Source organism: Ahaetulla prasina, chromosome 1 (genome assembly GCF_028640845.1).
Source record: "Ahaetulla prasina isolate Xishuangbanna chromosome 1, ASM2864084v1, whole genome shotgun sequence".
In the NCBI taxonomy this organism is placed as follows: Eukaryota; Metazoa; Chordata; class Lepidosauria; order Squamata; family Colubridae; genus Ahaetulla; species Ahaetulla prasina.
In genome coordinates this window covers 198,186,531-198,199,690 of record NC_080539.1, presented here as the reverse complement: position 1 = coordinate 198,199,690, position 13,160 = coordinate 198,186,531, and the positions used below count along the sequence as shown (strand labels likewise).

The following is a 13,160-nucleotide window of genomic DNA, read 5'->3' as shown; positions in this document are numbered from 1 at the left end:
TATAAATCAGATCCAGCGTGCCTCCCCCCGTGTGCGTAGGGCCATCATTTACTCGAATCAGGTCCAAGGCCGTCATGGAAGCCTGGAACTCCCGAGCTGCCGTCGATAACAAGCCAACTGATGGCAGGTTAAAATCCCCCATGACTATAAGTCTGGGGGTCTCAACCGCCACAGCAGCGAGTACCTCCAACAGCTCAGGCAGGGCTGTGGTCACGCAGCAAGGAGCCAGGTACGCGATCACCAAGCCCAACTGATTCCTATAGCCCCACCGCACATAGAGGGATTCACAGCCGGCAATCTGAGGAACAGTGGTCTCCCTCGGCTCTAGATCCTCCTTAATGACAACCGCCACCCCCCCACCCCTACCTTGGACCCTCGGCTGATGAAATGCTCGGAAACCTGGAGGGCACATCTCGACAAGGGGGACCCCCCCCTCTGGGCCCAACCAGGTCTCCGTGATGCCCATAAGGTCCGCGGACTCCCCCTGAATAAGATCACAAATCAGGGGGGCCTTATTAACCACGGACCGAGCATTACATAACATCAGCCGAAGATCCAAGCTCTGAGGATCATGGCCACCCGAGGGGCAGGTGGGACTGAGGCGGAGCACGCGATCGCTCGCAGACATCGAACGCGTGCTCCCTCAACTCGCACGGCCTCCCCGCCATATCTGCCTCTCCCACTTACCGTACAGATCGGACAACCCACTAAACCTGGGCGTCCTCCCCTGCCTTCAGACTAGATGGGATAGTGTCGCGAACTAGCACAGGGCTGGATCCCTCCCCGACGGGTTCTCACCCCACCGCCACATCCCTCCCCTTAAAAACCCTTATTTAAAAAACTATTTAAAAAGCCCCACAACTTCTTCTTAGCCGCATGCCACCTCTCTGGGTCCCAAGACCCTTCGTTAAGGTAAGCCCTCGATAATTTGGGGGGCCATTCCTGCAGTGGCGGGGAACCTCGATCGTAGTAGTTCGGCAACGAGTATCTCATGGGAAATAGTCAATAAATAGCGAGAAGATGTCCATCCCTGACTGGCGGAGATGTTCCGGTCATACCAATAGATCGTTGGACCTAATATTATTATATAATTAATATAATTATATTATATAATATATAATATAATTAATATAATTATATTATATAATTAATTATATAATTAATATTTCATCCCTGATCAGAAATAAATATGAAAAAAGACTGTTGACTTCCCATGAGCAAGTACCACTCTGCTGTTCATGTGTGCAGAATTTATGTGGATAGAAATTGTGACTGAGATAGTACAGTATGGAATTTAAAAGATCTGATCAGGAAATAGAGTATCTTTAACAGTGTATCTTCTGAGGAATTCAGTTGGGGACCTTTATCCCACGTAAAAAATCTGTCTTCCATGTATTTCCCAGCTTCACCTTATTTTATGAGTTGGGAGAAGTAATAATTTAATTTAAATCTTACTAGCAGAAGTCCTTTTTTCTAGGAGGTTCCCAGTAAAAGATTATTACTATGGACTATCATTAACTGAATTGAAGACATAATTTTTTTTTTTTTGTTTACATTTATACCCCGCCCTTCTCCGAAGACTCAGGGCGGCTTACAATGTATTTTCAAAATTTTCATTTTTTGTTATCAGTTAATATTTTATTTCTGATCAGTTTTTTGCCTGAACAGAGGTAATCTATTAAGGGAGAAATCCTTAGCACAGAACTGCAAATTTCTGAAGGTTTCAGTCCAATTCCAGGAGTAGATCCAGAACAGAGACTACGATCACAATTCAGTGAAGTTATCTACATCATGAACGAGAGAGGAGGAATACATCTACTTGGTTCTGCTGGGCTTCTTAGTGGCATTCAGTACCTTTGACTGGGGTATCCTTCTGGTCATACCTTTCTGTGGTATCATAGTTATAGCCAGATCAGATTAATACAATGTGTTATATTCAGAAATACATTTGAAAAATCTCTGCAAACTATAACTAATCTTGAAGGTGGGTACAAAAAAATTGGGAGGATTATATTATGCCATTCTGTAAGAGTTATGATAGCTGCCAATTTGTTTTCAGTGACAAATCAGAATATTGGTTATAAATGTTAAAACTCCAAACAAATTAGGTACATAGTATCTCAGAAATTACCTCTCCCATACTGGCCTGCTTATTCCCCTGCCATCTGATAGAGGAGTCATTATGTCCCACTTCTAGAACAGGCATATTTGATTGGAATGACAGAATGACTACATCTAACGACTTTATAAGGCCTTTATAAGACTACTCTTGGAATACTACATCCAGTTTTGGTCACCACAATATAAAAAGGATGTTGAGATTCTGGAAAAAGTGCAGAAAAAAACAACAAAGATTATTAGCAGTCTGGGGGCGAAAACATATGAAGAACAGTTGCAGAATTGGGTATGTCTACTGTAGTGAAAAGAAGGATCAGGGTGAAATAATAGTAGTGTTCCAATATTTGAGGGATTACCACAAAGAAGAGGGGGTCAACCTATTTTCCAAAGTACCAGAAGGCAAGACAAGAAACAATGAAAACTAACCAAGGAGAGAAGCAACCTAGAACTAAGAACTTTCTGACAGTGAGAACAATAAACTAGTGGGACGACTTGCCTTCAGAAGCTGTGGGTGCTCCATCACTAGAGATTTTTAAAAAGATATTGGACAGCCATTTGTTTGAAATGTCATAGGGTCTGCTGCTTGAGCAGAGGGTTGGACTAGAAAACCTTCAAGGTCTCTTCCAACTCTGTTGTTCTGTTAAACTCTGAAACTTTCTAAAAAGGTAAAGGTTCCCCTCGCAAATATGTGCTAGTTGTTCCCGACTCTAGGGGTGTGTGCTCATCTCCATTTCAAAGCCAAAGAGCCAGCGCTGTCTGAAGAAGTCTCTGTGGTCATGTGGCTGGCATGACTAAACGCCAAAAGCACACAGAACGCTGTTGCCTTCCCACCAAAGTGGTCCCTATTTTTCTACTTGCATTTTTTATGTGCTTTCGAACTGCTAGGTTGGCAGAAGCTGGGACAAGTAGGAACTCACCCCGTTATGTGGCACTAGGGATTTGAACCACTGAACTGCTGGCTTTTTGATCAACAAAAGGCCACTGCGTCCTTTCAAAAAAAAAAGTTTCAAGGTAGAAACTTTCTACCTTGGCAATAAATGGAGAAATTACCTTACTACTTTTTCCCCCAACTAACGAAACTTAAAAAAAGCAGAAGCTATTGTCTGCTTTGTAATTTTTTAAAGATATTTTTGTGTTTTGTTTATATAGATTTTTTTAGTATTTTTTAAAAATATGTTTAACGTTTTAAATGCTGCACTGAATTTTAAGGTAATCAGTTACTTTCAGTGAAATGAGTGCATTAGAATGGTAAAATATAAATCTTTAAAGATATGAACAAATCTTCTACCATGTTTTGTTTTGTTTTCTAAGTGAATATTTTTTTAGACATTTGGGATGATTTCATAATCAATGATGTTCTTTGATCCTGTTTCCTGCCCTTTCTCTAACACCTCCCCAAACAGTTCTGAGAAGGTACATTTAATTTTTTTTCACAGCAGATTTCTAGAATGTGAAAAATATCAAGACACCTGAGAGTAGTTCTATATCTAGTCTTGGTACCTTGTATACCTGTATGCTTAGAGTAGAAGGAACATTTTCTAACATATATACAGATTTGGGTGATCTATTTGCAATGTACACATAGTCCTCAACTTACAACAGTTCACTTAGTGACCTTTTGAAGTTATAACAGCACTGAAAAAAGTGACTTATGACCATTTTTCACACTTATGACCGCTGCAGCATCCCCATGGTCATGTGATTTACATTCAGATGTTTGACAACTGACTCACATTTATGACGGTTGCAGTGTCCCGGGGTCACACAATCCCCTTTTGCAACTTTCTGACAAGCAAAGTCAATCCTGAAACCAGATTCACTTTAACAACCATGTTATCAACTCAACAACTGCAGCGATTCACTTAACAAATGTGGCGAAAAAAATTGTAAAATGGAACTTCATAAATTTCTCACTTAGCAACATAAATTTTGGGGCTCAGTTGTGGTCGTAGGTTGAGGACTACCTGTTTTGTTTATTCTAAGGATTTTCTCTGTAGCCACATGTAAGGCTGATGAGAGGGAAGAGATGGGTAAAACGATTATCAGCTTTTTAGAAAGTGGAGCCATTGTACTGAAGGAAAAACTCCACACAATAATCTGCTTTAGCTGCCCTTGTAAATCCTACTACTGGGATTTTGTTATATTTTGTTTTCTTATCTCCAAGGATCAAACATGTATTAAAGAGGACAGTGAGGATAGCATGCCTAAGGCTGTCTGCTGCAGGATTTATGGTGATACAGCTGACAAATGTTTAATATATGGCCAATTTATTGCCTTTTTCCCTTCCCGCCCCTCCCCCCAGAACTTTCGCAGGCTCATCGTGAACATTATTCTGATGATAAAAGCATGCCGAGGGTTCCGCAGCGCATTGAAAGGATTCGCAGGTTTTGACCTAATAGAGAAAGACTGTCGTCGACAAATGGAAGGTGTAAGGGGTTCCACAAAAATAACTGAAGATCTTTTATTTATTATTGATTTTATTTATTATTGCTTTTTAACATTAACTTCCGTTGCTATTCCATAATATAATCACAAACTATAAATATAAAATGGAATTATTTGTTAAAAACTAACATGAAAGTGTAGAATACTTTTAAGCCTTTTTTTTTTATTTTACAGAATTCTATGTAAAATTAACTGGCATTCAATGTCTGCTTTTTAGGACATCAAAAGTGCCAATATTGTGTTTGATCGACATGAATTCAGCGTTTCAAAGGTATGGACAAGCCATATATTCATATATTTTTTTGGATTTGTTTTGCATCTGCAGTGACAGACAGAGGACAAGGGTAGGAATATAAAGTAGGGAAACTGAACAAATATCTCTTCAGAAGATAAAAACAAGAACAACAATTCAAAATGTCTTGAATCTGACACAAAGTTTTAGTTGAGCTATTCGGTTTTGAGTTTAAGGTGAAATACACTCTCAACTTCCTGCAAGCCGGTTACTATTATTTAGTCCTGCTTTACAGAATCACAGTAGCAAAAACTTTTGTGTGCCTGCTGCAGCGGATTCAGTAGTTGAGCTTGACTGGAGGCGAGTGTGAAATGCTTGAGGGAGGAAAGGTGTGCAAAAGAGTGAGTGGAACAAAATGAAGTAGATGCACTTCAGTATGATTGAGCACGGGGACTAAAGGTTGTCTTCCTGAATCCTTGGATTGATTGGTATTATCTCTGCCACAATCCCTTAGTGACCATGTGGGCTTGGAAATGCTGGAATTATAGTCCAATAGCTGCATAGGAAAAGGCCAGGCATTCATATAATTGCTCAACTGAAATCCAATTCACAGTCATCTGAGCCATTCTTGCATACTTTGTTAAAAATTAAAGGCAAACGGTAAGCAGTATAGCTGAAGTATGGGAGTACCTGAGAGGATCTTATTTCCAAGAGCATCTGCAGGTGGGGGGAGAGTGTCAAAATGGCCTCTGTGACTGCATGATCAAGGACCCACCTCTTTTAAAGTTTTAATACAGACCCAAATCCACTTTAATGTCCCCTCTCTCCTGCTGATGTTCTGCTTATTACTTCCACAGCCGGCTTCCTTCTTAGTTGCAAGAATGCCTCAACAGTACATAAGCTTTTCCCTGAAAGCAATAATTCTCTGTTTTGTTACTTTCATTACTTCAAATTATTTGCATTAATTTAGGCTTATTACACAGGCTTCTTACTGACTGTGGGATGGGAAGAGCTTGGGTGGATTGGGAAAGCTGTAGAAATTCTGAGGCCATTATTGCAATGGAACTTTACTGCTATTTTGTGAAGTTGCAAATCACACAATTCTCCATGGAACTGAGAAGTAATTGCAAGGAGACCTGATAAAATGCTGATCAAAGTAGCAAGCAATAATAGAACTTTGAAGTTACATCTTTTAAAGGGAGGCAAAAGAAAAAGAGAGAGCAAGAGAGGACTAATGATGCATAGAGTCTTGAGAGAACGATATTGCCATCTTTTACTGCTGCCCCTGCGAATATCTATTTTAAAATGTATTTGATATTGCCTTCAGGAACATTTCCCTTTTAGAGCAATCCAAATAACTAAGAAGCCACCAACATGGAGGACTGAATCAGAAATAAAGCACTTGCGCAACCGCTTACAGCTTTTAGAAAGTTTCCGCCAATATAGCCCAACGCTGCAGTATCTGTTGGCCAAAGTGATTCGCTTTGAACGGTAATCGGGAAGGGAAGGTGGGCTGGGGAAGATAATAATGGCTTTGGAGCAATCCAAACCAGGTCTGTAGCTTTAAAATTCTCCAAATATCCTAATTAAAGGTAATGTTCCATCAAGGTTACCCAACATATTTTATTGCAGGGATTGGAATAGCCTAAGGTATCCCCCTACTTTGCATTCCTCTGCTGTCCGTATCACATAAGACCTATCAAAATCCTAGACAGTTTCTATGGAAAAGTTTTGCAAGGTCTCAGGCTGCTTTCTGGAACTGTTGTCCTGTATTTCCCCCCACTTTTTAAAGATATCCAATAGCTGATTGTTTTTTCAGTCAAGTGGTCACAAGATCTTATTCTTTTGGCTTTAATCAGACCGCCACTCACCACCACAGGGAGACGGGAGACGGGACCAATACGGTGGTTCCGTCCCAGGCGCCTGATGGACCCAGAGAGGTTCCTGATGGAGCTTGGGCCATTTCCTGAGGATCTTGCCCACAACACGGCCGAAGAACTAGTCGCGGCTTGGGAACTGGCCGCGGCTGGGGCTCTTGACCGTGTCGTGCCTTTGCGGCCTCTGACCCGGCGTAGGTCTCAACCAGCTCCTTGGTTCTCTGAGGAGCTGAAAAAGATGAAACGCCGGAGAAGACACCTAGAGAATGCCTGGAGATCTAGCCGTTCAGAAGCTGATCGGATACTAGTTAGGTCCTAGCCGTTCAAAAGCTGATCGGACACTAGTTAGGTCCTTTAGTAGGACCTACCTAGTGGCACTGAGGGAAGCGAGGCGTTTTTACGTCTCCTCCCTCATTGCATCGGCAGATAACCGCCCGGCCGCCCTGTTTCGGGTGACCCGCTCCCTTCTTCAACAGGGGATGCGGGATGACCCGTTGCAGGAACGTGCCGAGGAGTTTAGTGGTTATCTATACGATAAAATCGCTCAGCTTTGGGATGGTTTGGATCAAAGTTGGGTGGATCCAGGTGAGATGTCGGAGACACGTCTTGTTGAGACTGTTTGGGATGGATTTGTTCCTGTGGCTCCCGAGGACATGGACAGGTTGCTGGGGAGGTTGAATGCCACCACATGTTTACTGGACCCGTGCCCCTCCTGGTTGGTGCTGGCCACACAGGAAGTGACACGAGGCTGGCTCCGGGGGATTATAAATGCTTCATTGTTGGAGGGGGTCGTCCCTGCCGCCTTGAAAGAGGCGGTAGTGAGACCCCTCCTCAAGAAGCCTTCCCTGGACCCGGCTGTTTTAGGTAATTATCGTCCAGTCTCCAACCTTCGCTTTGTGGCGAAGGTTGTAGAGAGTGTGGTGGCATGTCAAGTTCCCCGGTACCTGGATGAAACTGTCTATCTAGACCCGTTCCAGTCCGGCTTTCAACCCGGATATAGCACGGAGACGGCTTTGGTCGCGTTGGTTGATGATCTCTGGAGGGCCAGGGATAGGGGTTATTCCTCTGCCCTGGTCCTATTAGACCTCTCAGCGGCTTTTGATACCATCAACCATGGTATCCTGCTGCACTGATTGGAGGGATTGGTAGTGGGAGGCACCGTTTATCGGTGGTTCTCCTCCTATCTCTCAGATCGGTCGCAGGGTGGCAGAGGTCAGCAGGGTGGCAGAGGTCGGCCCCGAGGCACCTCACTTGTGGGGTGCCACAGGGGTCGATTCTCTCGCCCCTCCTGTTCAACATCTATATAAAGCCGCTGGGTGAGATTATCAGTAGCTTTGGGGTGAGGTACCATCTGTACGTGGATGACACTCAGCTGTATTTTTCCACCCCGGGCCACCCCAACGAAGCTATCGAAGTGCTGTCCTGGTGTCTGGAAGCCGTACGGGTCTGGATGGGGAGAAACAGGCTCAAGCTCAATCCCTCCAAGACGGAGTGGCTGTGGATGCCGGCACCCCGGTACAGTCAGCTGCACCCACAGCTGACTGTTGGGGGCAAGTTATTGGCCCCGATGGAAAGGGTGCGCAACTTGGGCATTCTCCTGGATGGACGGCTGTCTTTTGAAGATCATTTGACGGCCGTCTCCAGGAGAGCTTTTTACCAGGTTTGCCTGGTCCGCCAGTTGCGCCCTTCCTAGACTGGGATGCCTTATGCACGGTCACTCATGCACTCGTGACATCTCGCTTGGATTACTGCAACACTCTCTACATGGGGCTCCCCTTGAAGGGCATCCAGAGGCTGCAGTTGGTTCAGAATGCAGCTGCGTGAGTGATAGAGGGAGTCCCTCGTGGCTCCCATGTTACACCAATCCTGTGCAGACTGCACTGGCTACCTGTGGCCTTTCGGGTGCGCTTCAAGGTTTTGGTTACCATCTTTAAAGCGCTCCATGGCATAGGGCCGGGTTATTTACGGGACCGCCTACTGCCACCGATTGCCTCCCACCGACCCGTACGCTCTCACAGAGAGGGACTCCTTAGGGTGCCGTCCGCCAGGCAGTGCCGACTGGCAACACCCAGAGGAAGGGCTTTCTCTGTGGGGGCTCCCACCCTCTGGAACGAGCTTCCCCCAGGGCTGCGCCAACTTCCCGACCTCCGAACCTTCCGCCGCGAGCTTAAGACACATCTATTTATTTGCGCAGGGCTAGCCTAGGGTTTTTAGTTTTAAATTTAGTTTTAAATGGGGTTTTATACTATTTTAGTGATATTTTAATTTCGGCCTAATTAATTAGTTTTTTAATTGTTGTTTTTACTTGTATTATTCTTATGTTTTTATTTGGCTGTACACCGCCCTGAGTCCTTCCGGAGATAGGGCGGTATAAAAATTCGAATAAATAAATAAATAAATAAATAAATAATCTGACATTAATGAAGAAGAAAGGAACAGATAATGATCTTATTGTTCTCTGAGAAGGATGCTTATTCAGACACAAAAACAAAGATGCCTGTTAACCCTCTCAGGTTTGAAAAATGTAGCAGTGGCATACTACATATGAAATAGCAAACAAAAGAAATCTCTTGGATTTAGAAAGGCAGAGGAATATAAGCTATGTATTATTTTAGTGTCCAACTGAAAATTACATGATTTGGATATGTCCCAAATTGAAAAACCAGATGTCTGGTAGCATCTTATCAGATTAACATATTATTTTAAAAAGTCATAAATTGGATACAAGAAATGACCAAATTAAAGTAGGATTTAAACTGAAATGAGGCGGCAAGGGAAAAAGCAGAAGTCAGAAGATGGTAGTTATGCAGACACAGATTACAGGTTCCTTATAAATTAAAATTTGAATTATATTAAAAACCCATTGTGTTTGTTGAGTCCTTTTGAGATTAATACATGTGATAGCAACAGCACTAGACTTATATACTACTTCACAGTGCCTCACAGCCCTCTCTAAGCAGTTTACAGAGTCAGCGTATTGCCCCCAACAATCTGGGTCCTCATTTTACCAACCTTGGAAGGATGGAAGGCTGAGTCAACGATTCAGCAGTCTTTTACTCAATTGTGCTGGTGAAGTTTCTTTGCTCCTGAATAGCTCCTTTATGGTCTGTTACAGAGTATATTGGCAGGTCAAAATGCAGTTATTACTGTGCCCTTGTCTTGAGTCCTGTTATCAAACATGTGCATTTATTCTTCTACAGAAAGTTTGCATCATAGTTTGCTACTTAGACTCCAGAGGGTGTTAGTCTTGTAAGTTAATGCAGACAAGAAGCCTAATCAGGAGTACTTGCTCTATCTTTTTTGTAAGGTTATATTAACAGAATCTTACCATTTTGAAAATGGCATCCCATTCCTCATCTTTATTCACTCCAAAATTAGAGAGGGTTCCTTCTGAGACACTTTCACTACCTGTCCTTCTTCAGACTAAAATTTCACTTATCGGACCATTGTCTCAGCAGCAGCTCTTCCTCCTGTCTTCCAAGATCCTTCCCACCTTCCATTAAAGAGAGACACTGCTGGCAGTTGATGGCGTATCTCATGTCAGAGGAAGAGTTTGTGAAGGTGCCCTTAATCTGTGTGTGAAGTTATGAGGACTGTGACTGCACAGCTGGTGTAATGCAGACACCCCCTGTAACATCTACATTGTCACTGAATCTATAAAGAAACGTAAGGCAAAGAAAAACCACTTTTAGCTTTGTTGGCCTGGAATTCTTGAAACTGTAAATCCACCCAGAGTCCCTTCTTTTGTGAGGTGAGCAGCTACTATGTATAAATTTTAAAAATAAATAAATAAATCGACACTTAAAAGGGCATCAGGTGGAGGAAGGCTAGCGAACTGTTACTAGTGTTTTAAGTCTTCTTGTTCAGGTTCATTTTTGCCAGCTTGTGATGTCACCTGATGATCTGTTTTCCAGATTTGGCCGCAGAAGAGTGATCATTAAAAAAGGGCATGAAGCAACTGCCTTTTACTTCATTTATTGTGGTACAGTCGCTATCACTGATGATGATGATGGTAGCAGTGCCTTTGTGGAAACAGCTCCAACTACGATTCAGAGGGGTGTTTCTTTTGGTGTGAGTGTGAACTGCAGCTGCGGTCCTCAACTTTTCAGTATTAGCAAAGAAAATGGTTCTCTCCATAATAGAAACATATGCACACGGATACATACACACACACTTTTTTTCACAAAGGAAGTATCTATAGAAGTTTACAAGCTTCAACAAATTTTATGCCTCTGAGCATTCTCAATATATAAGAATTATACTATTGCTTTTCCAATTGAAGATGTTGCTCTTCCCAAGCATTGGGAAGTTTCAGCTTCAGAATCCAGCAAGCAGCATTGTCAAGTGAGATAACTTTCAGGGAAATTGATAATCAGAAAATCTTGTTGAATGAGTTACAAAGATAGGACAATGGAAAGTGCCCAGGGGCTATAAAATCCTTACCACAAAAATGAATTTTACATAAATTTCAAAATAAAGTGACGTACTGTGAAGCCAACTCCATCATCCTGGATCATCTGTATTTTCTAAAGTGTTGTAGGATTCCAGATAGACTCAGAGGCATTACAGAGTAAAAACGATGGTGGCTTCAGGAAGGCTTCTATTGATAATTTATTCTGCTGTCTAAGCAAAAGGAAAGGCAAAAATGGAAACAGTTTAGGAAATATGAAGGGGTAGTGGACCGGTGAGGAGGATGAGAAGAGAGAAATTAAATAAAAGGAAAAGGACCAGGTATATAATAGGAAAAGAGGAAGAATCAACCATGACAATATTCGCTTTTGTTTATCCCTTGCTTATTAACAGGAAATTGCCCTTTTACAAAAAACAAAAAGAAATGCCACTGTTGTCTGTATGGAAGAAACAGAATTGCTGGTGGTGGATAAAAAGGATTTTTTTGCCTATAAACTAGATAAGGAACTTCAACGGGAATTCAAAGTTCGCTATGATTATTTGAGGTATTCCTTATATCATTCTTGTCCATTGTTTCATGGTTTTGGCTTTAGTCCAACTAATCAACCTTTATAGAAAGAAGTCCATAGATAAGGAGTATTTCTTTTTCAATAAGACATCAAGCATTTCAACCTTTCAGCAGCTTTCGCTACCATTGTCTGTGGTATCGTTCTCAAATGGTTTCAGGGACTGGGAGTGGGGGCACAGTATTGCTTTGTTTTACCTCCTTTCTTTGAGACTGTTTCCAGTTGGTGTTGATCAGGAGTGCTCTGTAGCAGGGGTCTCCAACCCTGGCAACTTTAAGACTTGTGGACTTCAACACCCAGAGTTCCTGGTAATTCTGGGAGTTGAAGTCCACAAGTCTTAAAGTTGCTAAGGTTGGAGACCCCTGCTCTGTAGGATTCCTCAAGAGTTAGTGCTTTTTCCGTCCTCATTTAACATTTACCTGTAACTGCTGGATGAGATCACTTATCATAGGTTTAGATATCATCAATAAGCTGATGATACTCAATTGTACTTCACTGTCTGTGGTGAGGTAAGCTATGGTGCAACTAACTTTTCTCAGTGCCTGGATGCTTTTGAGGTCTGGATGAGGAGGAGCAGCTTAATACTAACCCTTGGCTAGATTGAGTGGCTTTGGATCTGGGGCTTCTTGCTTTGTTGGAGAAGTCCAATTTTTGATCATCAAATGGGATTGCACTGCCCCAGATAGACATAGTTCATAATCTGAGGTTCTCCTGGACTCATGACTTGTGCTTGAAAAGCAAGTGGCAGTCATGGCTAGGAGGACCTTTCCACAATTGTGTGTGGTGTGCCAGTTATTCCCATTCCTGGATCAATGGCCTGGTCACCTACAAAGTAGTCACTTTCCATTTGGACTATTATAATGAGCTTTACATGGAACTGCCCTTGATCAGCATCCAGAAGTTTGAGTTGACTCAAAATGCAGCCATGTTCATGGTTTTGTGCAAGTCCAAATTTGCACAAGTGTCAACTCTTACACGAACTGCACTGATTGCCAATTTGCTTCTGGGCACAATTCACAGCGCTAGTTATCACCTTTAAAGCTCTGCATTGTTTGTGGCCAGGTTATTTGATGGACCACCTCTCCCCAATTACATCAACCCAGCCCATCAGAACAGGAAGGCAGAGTATATTGCAGATCCCAACCATCAAGGAACTACATCTGGTGGGACTTAGAAAAAAGGTCTTCTCTGTGGTGGTTCCCTCCCTTTGGAAGATCATTCTTCTAGAGATAATATTGGCTCCAACCTTGTTGCTTTTTCACAAGGCTTTGAAGACATGGTTTTGCCAGCAGCTTGGGGATCCCATTTGGATCCAATCAAGTGGCTTGTTTGTTTTTGCTGATGCCCCATGGGGTGAGGTGGGATTATAGATTCTGGACTTTTAACTGGATTTTTAATGTTGTACGCCTGCCAGAGTCACTGTGTGTGAGTTGAAAGCCTAAATAAACTTGTTTAATACACAAATAAAATAATCTGCCTGTTTATCTGTCTGACAGCCATTGTACTGTGGCA

The 13,160-nt window shown here is 42.6% G+C and overlaps 1 protein-coding gene across 1 annotated transcript in view; it reads left to right on the top strand.

Moving 5' to 3' along the window:
* Nucleotides 1-13,160, top strand: part of CNBD2 (cyclic nucleotide binding domain containing 2) — a 52,413-nt gene that overhangs the window by 18,122 nt on the left and 21,131 nt on the right. Inside the window, exons 3-7 of the mRNA XM_058186963.1 lie at nucleotides 4,421-4,546; nucleotides 4,781-4,834; nucleotides 6,123-6,286; nucleotides 10,587-10,743; nucleotides 11,476-11,627. Of these exons, the coding sequence (XP_058042946.1) occupies nucleotides 4,454-4,546; nucleotides 4,781-4,834; nucleotides 6,123-6,286; nucleotides 10,587-10,743; nucleotides 11,476-11,627 (620 nt within the window). The 5' untranslated portion in view covers nucleotides 4,421-4,453. The remainder of the gene's footprint in view (nucleotides 1-4,420; nucleotides 4,547-4,780; nucleotides 4,835-6,122; nucleotides 6,287-10,586; nucleotides 10,744-11,475; nucleotides 11,628-13,160) is intronic.